Source organism: Sylvia atricapilla, chromosome 3 (genome assembly GCF_009819655.1).
Source record: "Sylvia atricapilla isolate bSylAtr1 chromosome 3, bSylAtr1.pri, whole genome shotgun sequence".
NCBI classification, from domain to species: domain Eukaryota; kingdom Metazoa; phylum Chordata; class Aves; order Passeriformes; family Sylviidae; genus Sylvia; species Sylvia atricapilla.
The window spans coordinates 26,780,355-26,804,033 of NC_089142.1; the positions used below are offsets into that span (position 1 = coordinate 26,780,355).

At 35.6% G+C, this 23,679-nt stretch overlaps 1 protein-coding gene across 1 annotated transcript in view; it reads right to left on the reverse strand.

Annotated features, from left to right (window-relative positions):
- EYS (eyes shut homolog) overlaps window positions 1-23,679 on the reverse strand; it is a 718,715-nt gene that overhangs the window by 610,474 nt on the left and 84,562 nt on the right. Inside the window, exons 10-11 of the mRNA XM_066314978.1 lie at window positions 18,411-18,664; window positions 6,524-6,628 (exon numbers count right to left, since the gene is read on the reverse strand). Coding sequence (XP_066171075.1) covers window positions 6,524-6,628; window positions 18,411-18,664 — 359 coding nt within the window. The remainder of the gene's footprint in view (window positions 1-6,523; window positions 6,629-18,410; window positions 18,665-23,679) is intronic.

Below are 23,679 nucleotides of genomic sequence, written 5' to 3' on the forward strand. Positions count from 1 at the left end.
GAAATACTTAAATTATTTATCCTATATGAATAAAAGAGGCAAACTGAAAAGTTCAATTACCAAAAGTAATCTAAAAATTTAATTTAAAACCAAAAAACTTTGAAATTTAAACAAGTAAAATAAGCAAATAGCAGATTAACAAGAAAAGGTGCATAAGTACTCAGTGATAAAAAAAGAAAAATTCTTTCTAACTACCCTTTCTGCAAGAAACAGATTTTAATGTTTGTTTATGAACATACCTGCAAAAAAAAGTTTCTAAATATTAGTTTTCATAGAGAAAAAAAGTGAAATACCAAAGAAAGCAGAATAGAAAGGGTAACAAGTGTCATGTCTTCAGAAAGCAACCTGAAGGAAGCAATATAAAACAAATTTAAAAGCATACCCTAAGAATTAATAGTATTTCAATGAGCAATATAAATGGCCAAAATGAAAAAAAAAACACCAGGGACTAATAAAAACGATATGAGGATGAGTCGCATAAAAGAAGAAAAATGTACAAAGAAACCACAAGGCAATAAAACATACAGGGAATGAATCCATGGGTTTGATAATGTACGTTATTTCTAGAACAGGAGCTGATCTAAGAGTCTCCATGGATACGTTTTTCCCTGGTAAACTGGTTCACTGATGTGTAAAAAGTTTTCTCGACACATTAGTCTTAACAAAGATTGGATAAAACACAAGTCCTTTAGAACTCTCATCAGTTGTCTGCCTTTCAATTTTCTGGTAGATTCTGTAGAGATTTACATTCACTATATTGAGCCAACCCTATATTAGTTCCAACATCACATATTAAATCAAGTATCAAATAGTAGCTGCATATATATCATCACTTAAATTTCCTTGGCCATCGCTTCCATTTTTGAAGATGGCATGAGGTTGCACTTTTATTACCCTGAGTTCAGAATATATATTAATCAATACTGTTTAATCGTTATGTTTCTGATGATGAAGATCACATGGGAATTGCAAGTGATGTCAACAGACAATGCCTATCGTCTTCAGTATTTTTGGTACTATCTGGAGGTTTTCTCTGATCCAAGGAAAGAGGCTGGAGTTTCTTCCAATAAAATTGATGAAAAAAATCAGATGGTAGTATTTAACAAGACAAGATACCTTGCTGTGTTGGAACATAGGTTTTAGACCTCTTGGAACAGCTTGCTTTTTCAGTGCCATCTTCCAGACATAGCTGCTATAGGAGCAGAACTTGAATCTATGACAGAAGGTTTATTTAAGACCTTTCCTGTGTATAGGACTTATTGTTACAGTGCTTTCCCCATATTTCAAGAATTTTATAAAGATTTCCTTATGTTACTTGTACTAATGAATAACCTGAATTTAAATATTTTAGGACTTTCTTACTACAAAATTCATTCTTAGTTGCAAGAAAGACTAGTTGAGGCTAAAATAACCAAGGTTCTTATTTTCACTTTTCTTAAATCTGCTGATTCACAACACTGATGCTTGTGAGTTTGTGGTGGGTTCACCTTGGATGGCTTCCAGACCTCCATCCAGCTAGCTGCTTTCTTACTCCCTCTCGTCAGCGGGATGGGGAGAGAAAATTAGATTAAATATCTTATTGGTTGAGATAAAGACAGTGAGATCACTTACTAGTGAGAATTATGGGAAAAAATAAACTCATCTTGGAGAAAATGCATTAAATTTGTTGCAAATAAAACCTAGAGTTAGATAGTGAGGAACAAAGAAAAAACTGAAAAATATTACACTTGACCTGACCTGCCTAAAGTTCAGAAATAATGCTTGTAAAATCTCCTATACAAGGTCATCATTATATCGCAGTAACTGGTCACCCAAGCTATATTATTATACATTTACTTTCCTATGAAACAATTTCCAAAGATGCTTAAAATGTTCACCTGAAAGCCATGCATGTCTTCTACTAAAAGAGAAAATTACTTAGGTAATGATTTCATACAATATCTAAAGACATTTTCTGATTCTATATGATCTATTTGTGTATTACTCTCTCTTATCTTGAGGTGCAAAAATGAAGATCATGCTCTGTCACAAAGATCCACAAAAGTAGGCCCAGAAAGAGACTATTACTTAAAGTAACCTATACTTTTTTTTATGCCTGGTCTTCCTATATTGTGTTAATAAAATTAGAATGTATCACAGGGAAATTAGAAAAAGAAAACCAAAAGAAAACCAAAAGAAAACCAAAAGAAAAGAAAAAACCAAAAAAAAAAATCAACCAACAAAAACAACAACAAACAATCCTCCCCCCAGAAAACCAAAAAGCCCAAAAAGCCCCAAACCCCAACATCAATCCAAAAACAAGGAAAGGATTTTGTCTAGATATCTACCTTTAAACTATGACTCTAGTTATTACATTTTTCCAGCAATGCTGAGATACATTTTTGTGAATTAATGATCTGTATGATTAAATGACTTCATTTCATCCTATTTAGTGACAATATCTTATCAACAGCAGGATGGACTACTGGAATAATTTCTAAGAAAGGTCTCAGATGTATTACAGAGAATTTTAATGGATTATTTTTAAAGCTGATGAAAGCGGATTTGTCCTATAAAAATAACAGCTTGTGTATTAAAATTGACCACATATTAAGAAATTGAACTACTTGAAAGTAATTAATAAAGCGTAAGATATATTTTCATAAAATGAGCTCATACAAATAAAATGTACAAATTTAAGATTTGTTAAATATTTAATGCTCTGATTTATTAAAAAGGAAAAACAATTGTGCTCAAGGATGAGTGAATTTTAAATATATGTTTGGAAACAAACTAAAAAATGCAATTTTCAGGTCATATTAATGGACTGTATAGGCTGCAGAAGCATTTGGGGTAGATCTGGGTAACTCTCTGGAAGAAAAACTGTCTTGGAAAGTTCATACAGACAGAAATATGTCAGACTGATGATTGCTTTATTATAGCACAGGTCAACAAGAACCCTATATGTGCTTTTCCCACTTTAAGCTCTATAAATAAACATTTTTAAAATAAAACTGGAGGACCACAAGTCTCAATCAAAAGCAGTTTTATCAGATCATGAATCTTCTCTGACAATTTAATTCTTGTTACTGCCCCCAATGGCAATATTCTAGTTGCTCTGCATTTCTTAAACACTCTACTTCTTAAAGACACAATATCTGAAAGATCCTACTCATTATCAGAAGGAGCCTAAGTGTTAACATAGCTTTTTTTTTTTGAGTTAATAAACCTTGTTTATCAATCAGGCTAATCAGGTTGCTTTCTTCAGCTACAACCAAATATCTACAGCACACAGCACTGTAAAGAATCCAGCCTTACATTTTTCATGTTCATGTTTTCACTGGGCCAGTTATGCATCTTCCAGATGCAGCACTGCATACCATGTGTAACTAGACAAGTTTTTGGAAAATATATATCTTTATACTAAAAATAAAAAAGTGTTAGTCTTACATCCACTTTGCATGGAAATTCTATAAGACAAAAGATAAAAAATCACTTTTTTCTTTTCAAAACATATAGGTTTATTCTATGCTTACTATTATACAGCATCTCTTCATTATTAACCCATGTCAAGATCATTAGTTAAATTGTCTTCACCCATTGCTAATATGAAGCTCTTTTTGGAGCAAAGACATCTGTCTTGGCTTTGCATTAATATTTCTGAAAGAAAAACTGAAAAGAAATTAATCCTTTCCTTACAAATTGTACTTTAATAGCACTTATGCTCTCTTGTATTCAAATAAATGATAATAATTTGTTATTGTCATAATTTGAAGGAAAAATATTTAATGAACTTTAATGTATACAACTCCTAACTGTGATTACCCTTTTAAGGTATGTAACTCCTAACTGTGGTTACCCTTGAATTTTTAGTCAAAGGTAAAAAACAGTGTTGCTTGCTTTTGACAAAGATGTTGACGTATTTCTTGTCCAACAAAGCTGCCTTAAGATGTAACTAGTAAAATAGAGTTACTATTACTCATAAAATAATAATCTAAATAAAATTAGAGATAGGGCCTCCCCTGAAGACAGAGGAAAGATCTTTATGATCATTGTTTGCAGCATATTTGAAATTGAAAGGTCAAATTTGAGAAGACAACATTATATACTTAAAATAAAGTGCAGATACTGTTTTAGACAACAGAGGCAAAGCACAAAAGTGCAAAGAAAGCAGCCATCCACCTAATGAATAAAAATGTTATTGGTCTAGTCAGACAGTTACAGATACAAGTTTTTCATTTACAAGAACTTGATCATTTGGGCATATCCAAATCCTCTGTGTTCCCTTGTCTATTGCTATTGAATATACATGATTTATTCATTATTATTATTTTTTATTTACTTACTATTCCTTGCTAATAAGTCAGCAACTACTTTCCTCTGAAAAGCGAAACTTATTTCTTTTCCAGAAATCCAGTAGGACACTGGTTGTCAATAAAAGTATGGAGGGATAAATTGTCATTTTTCACTTAAAAATTAACTCAAGTCAGCTGTGCTATCTTTTGAAGTTAGAACTGAGCTAGCAGTAAAAATATCCAGTAATGTAGCTATTTGTGATTTCAGGCAATTTACAGACAATATTTAATCATAGCAATGTATTTGCAAGGTGGTTGCATTTGTTTATCTGCACCTTCACCTAGAGAATATGAACTGGGATATTAATTAATTTTGCCAAGGGCACAAATGGAATGCGTATCACATTTAGATTAAAATTCTCCTCTTTTTAGCTCACTGTTAGATATTCACATCAGTACACAAATTTCCCCTTCTCTAATCCAGTTTGGTATTGTATTAATAAAGCAATTATTAATAGCAGCAAGTCTTAACTCTTTTGAGAAACAACTGATCATTTCTACAGATGACCCATGGTTCACCGTGAAGTGTTTTGATCATTTGACTGATGATAAAGAACCACTGCTGTACACAGCATTTTTTAGAGTCACTAGATTGAAACTCATAATTTTTAGTGTATATGTCCATTAAGTGAACGTCATTGTTCCAGATGACACATGCTAGGAATTATAATAAAGATTAATTGGGTAAGAAAACCTTTACAAAGTGACTGGCTTTTCTTTAAAGAAAGAGGCGCAGATGATTATTAATACAATGCAATAAGAATTTTTTCCTGTCGCTGACATGCATTCTTCTGTATGAAAGAGATCTCCTTTTAGATCTGTGCAAAGAAAGAGGTACAGGATGCTTCTGCGTAAAATTCACTGTAGATAAAAGTTTTGGTGAACACCAACAAGAGTCAAACACATGACAGCAAAGTGATGCATTGAATGTGATAATCTCAATCTCAGAAGAACAAAGTAGATAATGTCTGTGTTAATGTTTTACTACAGCCTTTATTCAGTGAAACACCTGACAGGCTTACATTTGTCTCAGTGAAGCAACAAACTTGAAAGCATCACTTTATCTTTGAAGATATAACTCAGTATTGTCCTCTGTTCCCAACTTAGCAGATAACCACCTCAAGGCATTTAAAGATCTTATGTTATTAAATACATTAAAGTTCCCTTAAAATACGTTGTTCAGGTTGAGAGGGTTCATTGGAGACCTGTGTTTCAGTACTCTGACATTTCCAGGCTTTATTGATCACCATCAGTTTATCTTCAAAATGCCACAGTACTATAAGTATTTCTTAGCCCATAACTGTATAAAATTAGTTTTCTTGACCTTATTTTCCATAGTAAAAATGAGCCTATAAATGCACACGTCCATTTTGGAATTTATCAGCAATTTATCATCCATATTTATAAATGAACTTACAAGTGGCAAAATCAGTACACCAGGCTCCTTTGGTCAAAGCAATTTCTAAGGTTAGGAATTTTTAGCCCACTGTGTTCTACATTTTCTTAGTCAACACAAAATAGCATGTAAAATCTCAAATTAAACTATTTGTATATATGATTAGCAAAGCCAGATCTTCAGCATCATGTATTTTTCTCCCTGATTTTGATTGGTCTTTCTGTGTTGTTCTTAGTTTACTTGCCACTTGGCCTGATGCATTTTGGATGTCCCTTTTATCCTCTAGCATATCTTACAGCCTTATACAATACCTTGGATACTTCAGGACATTTCAGATCCCATGAAGATCACGCAACCAGATTGAGGCCATACAAACTTTAGAGCAATGTTCAGTTCTTTTGAGAATTAGTAATTTGGCCATTGGAATAGGATTTGAAAGATTGAGGGTTTTGTTTGCTAAATTTCAACATTTTGCTGCCCAAACCCTACATTTTTTCAAAGGATGTATTGCTGCAAGGTGTCTATACAAATATACACTAAATAATTTAAAATTTTCAGTTCTGTCATATTTCTTTCCCAGTATCTTTCAGTGCTACAAGAACTTTTTATCTAAGTGATCTATAATTTATAATAATTTCTTATGACAAATTAGAGGAAATTTATTTTTTATTAGGCTAAATTGCTATCTCTGTACATTTCAAAATTGTACAATATTTTATAGCCCTTGAGTAGCAAATGTGGGGCTCCCTTATTGCACCAATGTAGCAATTATATAAAAAGTGTAAATGCTTACCAAAGGGACAATTGCAGTTGAAGCCACTTATATCATCTTCACAGGTTCCTCCATTCCAGCAGGGTCTGTCTTGGCACTCATTGATGCGAACAGAACATGTTTCTCCTGAAAAATTGAATTGAAAAAAAAAAAAAAAAAAAAAAGACAAATGTGTTGACGTGTTCAAATCATAGAGATATATTTTTAATGAAAAGTCTATGGGATTGTCACAGTCTACATGTGACCCCACTGGCCACAGTACACTGATAGACTCCCTGTGTGTCTTGAGTTTTTCTGCTTCGTTGGTTACAGGGAGGCAAAGTTGGAAGCATTACAATCAGAAAAATAGACAGCTTTCCTACTGAGGTTAAACATAATCTTGAAGGGTTTTTTTCCAGTATACAAATCTACAGCAATTTTTTTCCAGTGTACAAATCTACAGCAATTCAAGCAATTTTTGTCCAGTTTTGTCAATAATTTTTTTTCATTTTGCTTTCTGACACCTTTGAAACAGAATTGTGAAGTATCATTGCATATGAAAATCAGGCCTACACTAATTTAGGACATTTATTTTTAATAAAACAGTTCCTCCTATGTCCTACAGCAAGCTGTCAGTACTGTAATACTGGACATTTCTCTTTCCTCCATGTAATACAAAGGAAGAGTAAGATCAAATAACTAAAGAACATTTAATGAGGCAAAATGCAGATAAAACGGGATGAAATGATTAAGATCAAAGCTAGGAAGTGTAGTGAAATGTAGATTTGTAGTATACAAAAGGGATTGCTTTGATATGTAACAGGAAAATTTACTTCCAGTGTATTGGGTTTATGTGGCCAGGTATTGGTAGAAAGAGGAGCACAAGGGCGGCTACTGTGAGAAGATTCCAGAAGCTTCCTCCATGTCCAAGAGGCCAACACCAGCCAAGTCCAAGATGGACGTGCTGCTGGCTGAGGCTGGGTGGACCAATCAGAGATGGTGGTAACACCTCTATGATAACACATTTAAGAAGAAGGAAAGAAGTTGATGTGCAGGTGAAACTACAGCCAGACAACAGCTGAGTGAGAATACATAAGGGGAACAGCTCTGCATACACCAAGGTCTGATGCTGTTATACACTGCAACAACACAAAGACTCTGACTTCAGAAGGCTGAAATGACTTTTTTATTTTTGGGATGTGTCTCCCTTTTTATACTATTTTACATAGACCATTTGGTGACAAGAAGACAAACCTCTTCAATTACATTGGCCAGACCAGAAGGACATCAAACAGAAGTCCCTCCTAGGGAAAGAAATGTAAAAAAAATTGCCGTTACCAAAACATGTCTCTTGTTTACAGAAAATTCCCTGGGAAGGGAATTTCAGAAACATCTCAGGCATGAACCAGGGCTACAAAGGTTAATGCAGAAGGAGGGGCAGGATGTGCTGTAGGTGTCAGAGCTGAGATTCCCCTGCAGCCCGTGGTGCAGCCCATGATGAGATGATCCCCTGTAGCCCATGGAGGACCAGAGGATGCAGAGATCCACCTGCAGCCCATGGAGGTGAATTTCATGCTGGAGCAGGTGTCTGAAAGGAAGCTGTAAACATGTGAGAGGTCCATGCTGGAACAGGCTGCTGACAGGGACCTGCAGACCCGTGGACAGAGGAGCCCACAGTGGAGCAGGGCTCCTGGTAGGATTTGTCACCATGTGGCAGACCACACTTGGAGCAGCCTGTCCTTGAAGGACTGCACACCATAGATGAATGACCCATGCTGAAGTAGTTTGTGGGAAACTATTTTCCATGGAATGGACTCGTGTTGGAGAAGTTCATGGAGAACTATTTCCTGTTGGTGGAAGACCCCTGTGATGAAGCAGGGAAAGGATTCCTCTACCTGAGCAGCATGAGAAGCCACAGATGTTGAACTGACCATAACCCCTATTCTCTGTCTCCCTGTGCTGTCGGCAGGGAGCAGATAGAGCTGGGAATGAGGGATGGGTGAGGGAATGTGTTTTTAATGGTCTTATTTTACTTCTCATTATCCTGTTCTGATTTTATTAGTAATACATTCAATTAATATCTCTAATTCTAGTCTGTTTTGCCTGTGATGGTGTCTGGTCAGTGATCTCTCCTTGTCTCAACCGATGAACCCTTTGTTATATTTTCTCTCCCCTGTCCAGTTGCAGAGGGGAGTGACTGAAAGGATTTGGTGAGTGGCTGGTGGCCAGTCTGGGTCAACCCACTACATCCAGCCATAGGAATGTGGAGGTAAATCACATTCAGTAGTTATAACAAGTCAGCATTGTGAAAAGCATGCTGGACTTTCTGTGTATCTTACAGCAGAAGCTTAAAAGAAACCAAATGCTGATATACCTCTGAATTCTTTTCATGGTGAAAATAATTTTGTCTCTTCTCTGCAGCACACCTACACATCCTGTCTCAGAATCATATGAACCATGACTCTTGGCTGTCAAACATGTATCTACTAGATACAAAAAGCCTTCATTGGAGAAGATCCAAGATTCTCTTCCACACATAAACTTATGATAAAAGGGCTCATATTGTGGTTTTTTTCTGCCTCTAAACATGCTCTGCATTTTCCATAAGGTTTGGAGATATATGGATGAAAAGGGAGAGAAAAAGCATAGTCCAGTGAGAGTACAGGTAACTCAGTAAACTAAAAAACTTTCTGCTAAGAGCAGCTGCTGAGTGCTGTCTAACATATGCCATGACAGCAGTGAGCATTGCAGCAAGGACTGGCCAACATATAAATTAATTTCTAAGTTCTTTAATTTTTTTAAGAATTTTCTTTGAAGTGCTGATAAGCTAATGGCACTATATAGAACCTTGTTGATCTAATTCTGGTATTTTGCATTTCTTATGCTTTCCAGTTCAGATCCCTGATTATGGTGGGTTTTTTTTGAGGGAGATAAATAAAAATGAATTGGCATCTCTTCTCTTCCTCTGGATAGGCAGGTGGAGAGCAGCACAAATAACACAAATGGAGTTTCCTGCAGAAGTAAATTATCTGGCCACAAGCCATAGGCAAGCTGAAGCATGTACTAGAAAAACTTATTGAAGCAGATTCTTTCACCTCTCTTGAATTGTTAAAGGTTAAAGCAAATGCAGCTTCAAGGGAAATAATAGAATGAGATCATCCTCATATACTGATGATATCCGAGATAATATGCAAGGGGGAATTTAGGAATTCATGTTCTCAGAGTACAAAGGTAATATGTGAGCAATATTTTAAATATATTTCAGAGAGAATCAAGGAATCTATGAAGCTATTGTGAGACCATATTTTCTGAGTATTTGAGATATGAAAAAAACCGGACAGACACAGAGAAGCCTTTTTTATTTTCAGTATGCAGCTTCTCTCAACTATGCATTTGAAATGTATGATGAGAACCTTCTTTGAAAGTCAGATAAAAATTGTTAATTGGCTACAAATTACTTTCAACCTCAAAGTATGCTGATATTATTTTTGTTTGTTTATACTTTAAAGGTTAAAATTAATACAACACATCCAAACATAATTACTAGTAAAACATAATATTTAATTAGCTATTTAATGAATCATAGCTCAAGGTCTGAGTTCCTATACACTTTAAAGGCATCATATCACCAATTCTGAAGTACAAAGAGAATGTTAAAAATACCAACGCCAACTCTAATTCTATTAATGCTATAGAATACTTTATGCTGTATAAAACTGCAGTGTTCTCAAATATATAGCAGATAATTACAGCAAATTCTGTCACTTTTGCAAATTGCATTACTTGATCTTTAACAGCAACATATTCTACCAGCACAGTGATTATACACAAGACATTATTCTGCAGGAGCACAAAGGTGTTGAGAAGAATGTAAGGACCTGAAAAGGTGAATGCAAAAAAATTTGCAAAGGTATTTTTAATCCTCCTCCTGTATTACTGATATCACTTACTCTCTTTAAAATAGTCATGCAGTTTTAGCAAATGGAGGAACTTTGAAGTTCTCAGGTAAATATAACTACAAATGAAAGATGACAAAAAACATTAAGTTTCCTAAGTCTAATGGATGCAATGGATGAAGTCTGAGTATTCCTTACCTTCAGAAATATAACTCTTTAAAATCACTAAATTTAAAGTTTGTATGTCTTTTTTCTGCTCAACTTAAAGACATTAACTTTGAACTTTATCTGAATTTAGCAAACTATTGTTAGGTTTTGTAGGATATCACAAACTGAAGGGTTTTTGATATTAAAAAAAATATAAATTTCAAACTCAAATATAATACTCAGACATTAGAATAAATGTCTGAAATTCATTCAGAAATTAGAATAAAACTGAAATAATTTGAGAGCTTATTTTCTTAATGTAATACACATTATATTTGAAGTATCTTTTATTAAGTGCCACAACCACTACAAAATTTCTATCTGAATCACAAAACACATGCAAAAAGATCAAAATGCAAAATTTCTTTTAAATACTTTTATACTAAATTTGTGGTTTATAGGCAAAATTAAATGTAAAGTTTGACAACCTAAAGGCACACAGAATGACCACAACTAAGGAAAGGATGTGGAAGAATATTTTTTGCAGTAAAAGTCCTTACTTGAGATATTCATGACACAAAATTAATCTTTCTGTTTCGAGATCGGATGAAAAGCTTATGATTTAAAATTCTTCTTAATGTAAACTTACTGAAGTAATATTTGAAAGAAAAAAAAAAAAACCCCAAGCAACAAGACTTTTATAAAGAAGTAGCCAAAGTACTAACAGTGTATTTGAGGATTGTCTTCACAACACCCGTCTAACTGCGTACTGTTTTATAAAATGTGCATAACTGCAAAGCATTCTAGTCGTGTACTTGATAACGAGTTGTGTAATTTTGTTGCTTGCTAAGGAATATGAGTTATTCTGTAAGATAAGAAATGTATCAAACTGAATAATGCTTCTGCTGACTTTGCAGAAAACGTGGTTATGAAAGACAGCCCAGGCGAGGCTTTAGGGAACTTGACAGACATTTATTTTTCTCAACTTTGTTGTTCAACATGCTTGGTCGTTTTCTAATTTTCTTCAAGGGCTTTTCTTTAGCTATTACTTTATTGTAGTAGCTAAAAATCTAAATCAAATCTAATTTTTATTTACCTCATATCCTTTCTGTGAATGCCTATTACAGATTGAAAATAATTTATATGATGTCAAACCACTCCACCCTCTTAGCTTCCATGAAAGAGTTTAACTCAGAGAAAGTCTGTGACTCTTCAAATATAAACTGCCCAGAGTCCAGCTCATCTATGTCCATGGATTATATTGTACATCTTACAGGCTGCATTGGCACAATATGCCAGCAATAATCAATCTTTCTTAGCAGAAAAATCCAGCCAGAGCCCCTGAAAAGGTTGCCCTGAGCTACAAACCCAGTGGTTTGTGGTGGAAATGTGGGAGCAGACATGAGCTGTGCTTCCAGGATGGCCTAGTCAAGATAGGAACAGTATGAATGGAAATGGAAATAGCTGTTGCAAATGCAGACCCAGTGTGGGGAAAAAAAGAACCTGATTGCCTTCCTTTGTCAGCAAAACTAATTATTTCAATTTTCCAGATGACCATGCTTCAGGCAATTCCTGTAAAGCACCAGCAGAGTCCTGAGAGCCCTAATATACCAAAGCTGACTGAAGCAGACCCACTGAAGTTCTTCCTACACACCCTGCCCATTGTCAGTGAGTTCAGCTGTGGGCACCCTGATCTGGCCTGAACTATTTTGTAGATGTAGTTTCCAATCCTGCCTCTCTACCTGTCTCAAGAGTGATCTTTTAGGGATTTTTTTTCTTTTTGGATGGATCGCTTGTATGTGTATACCAGATTAGTTTTATGTTCTGTCTCCTGTTGCTTCTAACTTGCTTCACTAGCTGGACCCTGGGTCTGGTCCATTGCTTGTGCGTCTGGGGCTTGTCAGGGGCCCTGTTACCAGACACTGGTTCTGGCTTCCCTGTTCTGATGCTGCACAGCTGTGCCTTGCTTACAGATGGCAATGCTGCACTGAGGTTAAACTTGGATTCCAGTTTGCAATTCCTCTCATGGAGCAGCCTCAATCTTGCTTCTCCATGTGAACAGGTTCAATCTTCATAATGTGTTAAGGTGTCCATCAGCTGTTCCAAACTTGATTTGTATAAGAGATTAAGTCTTCTTAAACTTACTTGTGTCAAAAAGGATTGGATTTCACATAACTTCAAGTACTTTCCGTCAAGATTTGTTTTACTTGACAGCATGGAGTGACAAAGGAGATACAACTGACACCAAAGAAGGCTCCAAGCATCAGCACCTGATTGTCTTTCAGTACAGCCTTTTATACCCTTCATCTCACATGTATTATACCTGTGTTCCCTCTCTACCCTATTGTAATTGGTCAGTACACCCCAGCATTCCAGGCTCCTTTGCCTTCAATACTATTCACCTGCCCTACACAGTTGTATCCCATTAGGGATGAGGCTTGGCCACAGCCTCAATCTCCATCACCACAAACTCTATGCTTACAAAGGAGGATATAGGTCGCTATTCACACCTATTACAGAAGGGGGAAACTATTTAAAAACATGCAATGACTGTAAAACAAATTAATAATGTATTGAAAATAGAAACACTGAACATTTCCTCAGACTTCAGATATCACATGGCCTTCTCCTGTGTATTTGTGGAATAAAAAAGTAAAAATAAAGCCCAGAAGTTTAAAGTAGTGGAATGATTTCAAAAAACCCATTTTCCATTTTTCTCTTTCTGGGCAAAAAGAAGAGTGCTGAAGAGCATGACATATAGAATATATGAATGTCAAACTCAAAAAGTCAATCAGAGACCTACTTAAGTGATGAGCTTTAACACTGTTAATTATTAATTACAAACAGGTGAAGCAATGATGGATCATACTTTGCTATGTGGGATATATATTTTATTCAGAATTAAGAGATTTCTCAGATCTTAACTCTACAATCAATTTTACATGGATACAAACCCTCAAGAAAAAGAAATGAGGCAACATTGTCTATCTGCTTAAAGTCCTCAGTAACTGCCTATGGTCATCTAAACAAAAAAGAGTTTTAATGAAGGACCTGTTTAAATAAATATGGGATTTTTTCAACATAATTCCAAGAAAGGCTTCCTTTAAACCGGAAATAAACTAGTATGCCTATTTATTTAGGCATACTAGTTGTCCTGAAATCTGGAATTATTTGATGCTGAACATCAATGCATAAAAATAGAGTTATCATAAAGATATGGGAGAAAGGGGAGACTAGGAATTAATCTGAATGTGAACTGGGAATTACTCTGAAGCATTATGCTACATTAGAAGGACTGAATCAGAAGATGGCAATATAGAGGGTCACCACAGACCAAAAGTTGAAAAAGTGTACAAAGTTATTAATTTAATCTTTAAAATCATACTGCAAACTTCCAAGTTTGATGTGTGTGAAGTTCTCTTATAGGCAGTGGAGGGTACTTTGATATTTCATCTGAATGTCAATTTACTATCTATGAAGAAAAGCGGAGTACATGTGGATTTGTTAAAAAGTTAAATGACAGAGAAACAGCATAACAAACACTAAAATCACATAAGAATAAATGTGGGGGTTTTAGTTGTACACAGAGATACAAATCACTGATTCATAATATGCAGTTATGACTGAACTTAAAATCTGTTTTGTACTGGAAAATATCCCAGGATCATAAACCCTCAGAGACTATGAAAATGTAATTGCTAGGGTAGTGATAACATTTTTATAACTTTAAACAGCCTTTTATTAACTGTTTGTGGTTTATACTCTGAAAAAATCAGAAAATATATTCAGTACATTTGGTAATGACTCACATCTTATGGGTAATATTATGACTTTTCTTTTTTCTTCAAATGTGCTTCTATGGAAATACCATTATATAATATCTCGTGTCATAAAATGAAGATTTTTTTAAAAGTCTTTTCCAGTAATATATAATTACACCATTCATATAAGAGACTCCTCACAGTAACAGTCACACAATGGTTGAGAGTGGAAGTGTCTTCTGAAGGTCATTTTGTCCAATCCCCCTGTTCAAGCAGGAACACCCTGAGCCAGTTTCACAGAATCATGTACAGATGGCTTTTGAATGTCTCCAAGGATGGAAACGCCATAACCCCCATAATCTGTGGTAGTGCTCAGTCACCCTCACAGTAATAAAGTGTTTCCTGATGTCCTGACAGCAGCATCTGTGTTTCCTTTTGTGTCCATTGCCTCTGGTTCTGTCACTGAGCACTACTGAAAAGAGCCTGGCTCCATCTTCTGTACACCTTCCCTTCCGGTACTTGTATATATTGCTAAGATCCCTCTCTGAGCCTTTCTTCTTCATGCTGAAGAGTTTCAGCTTCCTCAGCCTTTCCTCATAGAAGAGATACTTCAGTCTCTTAACCATCTCAGTGTCTTTACTGTCCTCTCTCCAGTATGTCCACATCTCTCTTCCTGGGGAACCCAGAACTTGACACAGTCCTACAAGTATAGCCTCAGTACGAGTGTTGAGGGAAAGCACCACTTTCCTTTACCTGCCGACTAAACACCCCATGGTGCAGCCCAGGCATATGCATTCTATGAACAAGGGAACACTGCTGCCTCACATTCAACTTAACGTCCACCAAGATCCCCAGGTTCTTGCCTGCAAAGCTGCAGACGAGCTCATCAGCCCATGGTATCCACTGGTGAATGGAGTTATTCTTTCCAGGTGCAGCTTTTGGCAGTTCCCCTTGTTGAACTTCATGAGGCTCATTTCAGCTATTTCTCAAGCCTGTATTGGACCCTCTGGGTGGCAGCACAACCCTGTAGTGTATTGGCCACTCCTCCCATCCTTATGTCTTCTGCAAACTTTCTGAGGGTGCACTTTTCCCCCTCAGTCAGATCACTAATGAAGAAGTTAAAAAGGACTGGATCCTCAGTTGACTCCTGGAGTACACCATTGGTTACACTTGTAAAGGTTTTCTCCATGAAAAACATCTTCATCTGGGCTTGGCCACTCATCCAGTTTTTAGTTTGCCTCACTGCCTACTCATCCAGCCTATATTGCATCACCCTTTTCATGAGGATCTTGTGGAAGATCACACAGAAAGCTTTGCTAATATCCAGGTAGACAATACACACTGCTCACCTCCCATCTACAAGCAAGTCATTTTACTTTGGAAGTTTATCAAGTTGGTCAAGTATGACTAATCCTTGCTGAAACCATGCTGATCACTGCAGATAATTTTCTTGTAATTCATGATTTCCAGGATTAACTGCTTCATTACCTTAATAAGGATCAAGGCATCAGTGAGCTGATTGAAGTTACTTCATTTTTGCCCTTCTTGAAAAGTGACATTTGCTCTCCTCCATTCTTTGTGTACTTCTGCTAATCAATATGATCTATTAGTGTTAAATGACAGTGACTTTGCAATGACATCTGCCAGCTCTCAGAGAATTACATATCCAAAGAAAGGCAATAAAACTGGTGAAGGGTCTTGGAGCACAAGTCATATGAGAATCACCTGAGGAAGCTGGGGTTGTTAAGCTGGAGAAAAGCAAAATAAGGGGGATCTTTATTATCCTCTTCAGCTGCTTGAAAAGAAGTTGTAGCAAGGTGGGGGGTCAATCTCTTTTACTAATTTACAAGTGACAGGATGAGAGGAAATGTCTTCAAGTTGTGCCAGGGGAAGTTTAAAATAGATATTAGGAAAAAAATCTTCACTAAAAGGGTGGTCGTGCATTGGAATAAGTTCCCCAAGGAAGTGCTGAAATCACCACCCCTGGAACTGTTTATAAGGTATGTGGATGGGGCACATGGGATATGGTTGAGCAGTGAACATAATGGTTCTATCTTAACATTTGGACAGAGTGATCTTAGAGGGTTTTTTCAGCTTTAATGACTATAAAATTCTATGATGCTATGATTTGTGGGTGCATCCCAAGAGGGCCCATGGACATACATATATCCAGCTTGCCTAAATATTTCCTGACGTGTCTCATCCATCAAGGATGTGTTTTACTTGCTTCAGAATTTTTCTCTGGTCTGGAGGATAATGGAGTTTTGAAGAAAAATCCTACCAGTACAGACTGAAAGAAGGGCAGTTTTTATAACCTCAAACTTTTCCATGTCCAGTCTCATTAAGAATGGGACTACATTTTCCTTTCTCTTCCCCTTGTCACTTATATACGCATAGAAACCCTTTTTGATCTCTTTCAAATTTCTTGACATATTCAGCTTGATCTTTGACCTTCCTAAACATATTGCTGCATGCTCAGATATTGTCTCTCTATTTCCTGTCAGGTTACCTGTCCTTGCTTCCATCCTCTGCCAGTATACTTTTTTTGTTGTTGTTGAATTTGGCCAGGAGTTCCTTGATCATTCATACAGGCCGTCTGGTATTTTTTGTCTGTTCTTTGAGACAAATAGCTCTTGAGCTTAGAAATTGTGATAGATTTTCTTTGGCCCTTCCCTCGAGGGTTTTATCCTATGGGACTCTTCCAAGCAGATCATATACTCCACAGTATTGTTGCATAGAAGATATCAGGGCAGTTGAAGCTCCCCATGGAGTCCAGCAAGGTACAAAATAAGGCTTGAAGTTTAAGCAGCAAGATGGAAATATATCATGTCAGATTTTGCACAGGTGAGCCAAGTACTGTTTTCTTCGTACAGTTCTGCTATCATAATGGAATTTAAGTCACTTCAGGGACAATTCTCTGTTTTACTGCACATTTATTAATAAATGAGCATGAAAGGGAAGTAGCATCTTTTATAAAATGTGTAAGCAAATGACCAAGAGACTATATAATCAACTAAAACTGAGGACAACAAATCTGCAAGTGTATATCACATACTTAAATGTGTAAATAAATGTATATAAATGAATATAAACATATTTGAAACTAAAAATGTTGCTGCTTAAATGTTAACTGTATGTGTAGCTAGACAGAATGTATAATAATAAAAAAAAGCAGTGAAGTTATAATTACTTAATATTTCAGTGGTTAATCTGGGACTTAAAATCTAGTACTACACAGGCTCTCTGGACTAGAGTAAATACCCTCAGCAGCTTGGAAGAAGAAGCTGTAAGTTAATGTTTATCTAGTACAAATGACACTGTGCATATTATGCTATCTATTTTTGTCTTTCTTAGTGATACCACAGATTGTCAATAGAGAAGCATTGAGAGCATTAATTGCTTGTTCTTGGTGATATAGACTGAAGGCTGGAAATGTAATACTTTGATGTTATTGTATGCAAAAGCATTTTCTGTCTCCCACATGCAGTCTGAATATTATTAGTATTCACACAAAACAGATATTAGTATAAAAAAAAATCAGGTTTTGTAGGATTTTTCTAATGCAATGCAGAAATCTACAGCTCATCTCTTCCTAGAAAAATGTTTAGGACAGACATGCCCTATGTCTCTCCAGTGTATAGAAGAGCAGTCTGAATACCTCACTCAAATATAGCTGATTATGTTCTATATGTGCAGAGAGACAATACAGCTAATCTCATTCTTCTTCAAGCTTATTTTTTCCTGTTCTGTTCAAAAACATTTTTTCTTATCAGTCTGTATATGACTGAAGCCACAACATGTAAGACTGCATATCTGTGAAATGAAAATAATACAATTAAAACTGTGGTTTAGGACTTAATTGATTTTTTTTCCCCCAACAGAATCAAAGCTAATACTCATAATTGTACATTTAGTGAAGGGGAGGTCAGCTGAGAAGCTGTTAGGAGGGACAACCTAATAATTTCAATGCTAATTAAGTTACAACTCCTATGAATCATACAATTGCAAATGTATGCATGTTTATATTTATATATAATTGTAATTAAACAGTCCCATAAAGATTACTTACATAGAGTGAGACAACACATCTGTAATACAAGACACTTCAAAAGAACAAAAACTTACCTTTGAACCCAGCAGTACAATGACAAGAAAAGTGGCCACTTAAATCCTCACAAGTAGCTCCATTTCTGCAAGGTGAACTTGAGCATTCATTAATTTCAACTTCACAGAAGGGTCCTTCATATCCAGGCACACAGTCACAGCTGTAATTATGCAAGTGGTCCTGGCAGAATCCATATTGAGAGCACTGGTTTCCGATGCAGTTGTCTATATCAAGTTCACAAAATGTGCCAGTGTAACCAAGGGGGCATATGCACCTGTTATTGAAATGAGAGGAGGAGGGGAGAAAAAAATTCAACTATACGACTAGTCTGGAATATGTAGGTCAATAATCATTAATAATGTTAACAAAACTCTCCCTCTGAATTACCCACAAATTAATTAATTTTTTTTTCAATCTCCTTTACCTTTAATTAGTCACTAAGTAGCTTCATTTCACATGCACTGCTAACAACAATTAAATTAAAATCTTAGCTATTTACATAGGACAACTAGGAGCAATATTAATATTCAACTTCAAAAAATATTGAAATAAAAAGCTAATAAATATGAGTATTATACATTCTTAAGGGTTTTTTCCTAAAAAAATATTACTTGCTACAATATCTCTAAGAAGAAATCATATTACAGCCTGTTTGGATGTAAAATCAGGCTAAAAGTGCTTTATGAATAGCAACAAAAGTTACAATATTGTTACCAAAAAAGGGTGTCTATAAAATTATATATATATATATATACATTGTTCAGTACATTTTCTAGAATTGTTCAGAGTATTTTTTTCCAAAATTTAGACAGACATCTAAATTGTATAAGGCTGGGGATGACTTTTTCATTTTACCCTTTCTACCTTTATGTTTTCTTTTGCTGTGTGAATGAAAACAAGTCTGGATTATCTAATAGTTGACCCACATCTTATTAAATAAAAAAATTCTTTGTACTTGGCAATATATTCTTTGATTGATCTCCTTTTCATGTCCAGAGGTATCTTCACACAGGAGGTAATTTTACAATAATACAAATTCTTGACCCACAGAGATGGTATCCAGAAGATGAAAAGAACTAACAAGTTAAAAAAGGCTTGGTTTTAGTAATTTTCTCTATTGATCCATCTGGCAGAAAGAGTATTTTCCTTTTTTTTTTTTTTTTTTTTTTTTTTAACAGAAGTGAATGCTCATGTGGCTCTTTGCTTCTGTCCTTGCTTACTGTGCCTGCATTTTTTATGGTAGACATATGGAAACTAAATCAGGAGCTGTGTGCCTTGGAGTACAGCTAATGGACACCAACTGCAAATGGGCTTTTAGTCCATGGACCAAAATAGAGCTTGCTTGAAGTAAGCCCTCCATATCTCATTTAGTGTGGTTGTGAGCTCTTCATCACCACCATTTTTGCTCTACATATCCACTGCTACTGCAGTAATGACTCAAGTATATATAGCTGTTGTGTGCTCTCTGCCAGCCTCAGTCACTTCTTAGCAAACAGGAAATCTTTGCCTTCTCTTGAGAGCTTCAGCTGATTCTGTTTCTCATTTTTAAAGGAATGGAGTACACAGAAATATACAGTTACTTTGCTGGTTTTGGATGGAGTGGAGTTAATCTTCTTCACAGTGGCTAGTACTCATTTTCTTCTGGTTTTAATCCACAGTTTTGGATTTATGCTGGAAAAAGGGTTGATAATATAGATAATAATATTGCTGAGCAGGGCTTACACAGAGCCAAGACCTTTTCTGCTTTTCACACTGCCAGCCTGGTGAGGGAGTTGGGGCTGCATGGGAGGCTGGGAGGAGACATAGCCAGGACAGGTGATCCAAACTTACCAAAGCAATATTCCATATCAAAGGACATTATGCTCAGTATATAAAGTGTGGGGAAGGAGAAAAAGTGAGTGACATTTTGACTCATGGCATTTGTCTTCCCAAGTACTTGTTTTGTGTGCTGGGGCTCTGCTCTCCTAGAGTTGGCTGAACACCTGCCTGCCCATGGGAAGCAGCAATTTAATTCCTTATTTTGCTTTACTTGTGTGTATGGCTTTTGCATTTCCTACTAAAATGTCTTTATCTCAATCCATGAGTTTTCTAGCTTTTACTCTTCCAATTCTTTTCCCCATCCTGCTGGTAAGGGAGTGAGTGACTGCGTTGGGCCTGGGTGCAGGTGGTGTTAGACAATTACGTTTATAGCTAAATATAAATTTTTGCATAAAATTTCATTATGCTTAAACATTAAAAGCAGATGTGGTTTTAGTTACCTTTTCTGAATCTAACTACAATAATATGGTAAACAACCAGTCATATTAATCTTTCTGGTGCAGTTAATCACTTTATTTCCCTGATTTGTTTTTACAGTAACAGTTAGTGTGTGCACTGCAAAAATGCAACTATTCAATCATTCTTTGAAAATGTGGCTATTATTGTTAACATTGAATGGAAAGTTTAACTTAGAGCTCTTCCTAATAAGAATAGGAGGATGAAAAATTTTCTGCCATTTCCTGACTATTACTAGTTTTATAGTTTATCTTCAGAGACCACAGAAGAGCTGCACAGAAATAGATGTGATGTAGAATTTTCTAGTTTCAGTTTCGTACTTCTGATTTCATACTACAAACGATGCATCATGATTATCCTATTTTTCAATGCTTTGGTGCTTGAAGAAATCAAAAACAGCTAAGAATGAAATGCACTTTGTTTTTCCCAGTGAAATTACACCTGGATGTCTTTTAATTTAGTATGAGTTATCTCTTAAAACAGAGTACCTAAGTTCTGAATATTATTATTATTAATAATAACAATTAATATAATATAATTCAGTTTCTATTACTATATTCAACAGAACTAAAATGCTGGGCATGATATCAAAAGCTTTGAGGCATGGATTGATTTTCAGTCTTATTTGTTTCAAAGCATAAATGTTTCTCTAAAATAATTTTTTAAAAAATTGTTTACAGGTATATATACAATACCAGAATTTCCATTTGTAAGTATATTTCTAGCTCAGGGAACTTGTATTTTGCCCTTATCAGAGGGGTGACCTGGCTGTGCACTGGCATCTCAGCTCAGGTGCTCAGCCTCTCCATGGCCTATCTGGGTGTCATTCCCTGTGCTGGAGTCAGTAATTGCTGCCTCTCCTGCTCCAGCTTCAGCTCCAGGGTGGCCCATTTGGTGTGCGTTTTGTCCTCCAGTGAGGACAAGGAGATGCTAATGACCCCTTCCCAGCCCCTTTCTTAAGGAGGACTAAAATATCAGCCTTACAAAAGGGGGGGAACAGTGAAATCAGAAGCATGGCACGAGGGAACAGCATATGAAAAAGTTTTGTGTTAGCATTATTGGGAATATCAATACTTTTGTAGGTTCACATATGTCCTCTTTCATCCACAGCAGGATTTTGAGAGTAAGAGATACTAAGAGAGAAAACAAATACCTCAATACTTTTGCTACAAACAAGGATTTTAGGAGTGAGTAGCAACCACAAGTCATTTGAGGATTACTGTGCTCCCACACATATCATGCAGATCATTGTATGTTACTACTCCAGAGCCTAAACATAATGTTGCATGATAATTTGATAAGCTTTTGAAATGAATGCTAAATGGAGATGCAAAGACAGGTATGGAATTTAGTCTAAGAAGGAATATGTTGCTTAAATTCGAATGGTTATGGCATGGATGCAATGTGTTGCTACCAACATTTTATCAATAACAGTCTCAAACAGGAGATGTGAGGGTGAGTCAGTTGGTGCTGGTCAGTCCAGGCAAGGCAGCTGTCAAGCTGTCACCATAAGCTGCCTGCACTAAAGATGTAGTGTGACTTGTGTTATTGAGTAAATAACCGTGCACATCAAATGAGTCATTAAAATGACTGCAAAAAGCCAAAGACCAAACTGAAGATATGTATATGCTAACCTGTGCTAGGAGATGACCTAGCTATTTTCTATGTTGATACAAGAGGCATATAGGAGCACTGATGCCTGGAATTAGCAACGACTTCCCAGAATTCCTCTACTTTATTTTCTAAATATTTGTCATTCATATATATATATATATATATATATATATATATATATATATATACATATATATATATATACACATGTTTATTAGTATTAGTCCAAGCACATTAGCAGCAATTATTCAGTATTAATTATCCCTTTTTACCATTGAAATGTGAGCTATACACACATACATGGCTGAAAAGGATATTTAGTTTCACTTTGACATTTTGTATGCATCTCTATTCTCCGCAGAAAATCTGTTGTATAACTTATTGCAGAGGTGTTCTCTAAGAAATTGGGACATATATTCACCGATCTTCTGGAGTTGTAGGAAGGTGAGGAAAAGTATTTCTCCTCTTTCTCTAGTGGAAGAAGCCTATTATTGCTGCAGAAAACTGTGTATATCACAGTACTAACTTTATATGGCACTGTCAGCTAGGTCCTGCCGACAAATTGCATATATAGCATAGGATGAATAAACTTGTAAAAAAGAAAATTAGATATAAAAAATAATCTAATCAAACAGCTCAATTTACCCAGCTGGAAGAAAATGGAAAAAGTCAAGGATGAATAAAATAATAGAAGATTTAAATTTTGTGATACTGAGAAATTATCTAAATTATGTTTACTTTTCACAATCTTGCTGGCATCATGCAAAGAAGTGTTTCATATTCTAAAGCATTATAGTCTACAATGTGTCACTTTACTCTTTTGTACTGAGATTAATTATTTATTTGTATGCACTGAAATTTGTATACTGAATACTGAAGAATGTGTTTGTAATTCAAGTTTTACCATACACCAAACCTAATTTCTTAATGAGATATTTTCCTGCATAACAATTAATCAAACGCTGACATCAGAGCTATAGCTATTGACTAAAACACATTTTTAAGATATATTATTTCATCATGACCTTTTGAACAATGGTAAATTCTACCGTACAGTTTCTTCAAGAGTCTTAATCTAACAGTTCTCAGTCCTCCTTGCTGGGCTTTCCTGGGGCTGTGATAAATGTAGGACTTCATCTGAAAACACTGTACCGAAGAAAAGGGAAACAGGACGGGTAATGGAAACTACACCAAGTTTTAAATTGTGTCTTCTTGCTCTGTTCCTTTCCACTGAATAGACAATAGTAAAGAATCTACTGTTATTGTCTTATTTCAGTTAGGATTTTGGTTGTCCAAAATGTAATGTTGACTAGAAAAATATTCACAGAGTGAAGAAAACAGAGTAATAAATTTCCCCTTGGATTTCAAAACAGGAGGTTATACTCCTTGAGGATCTCTTTC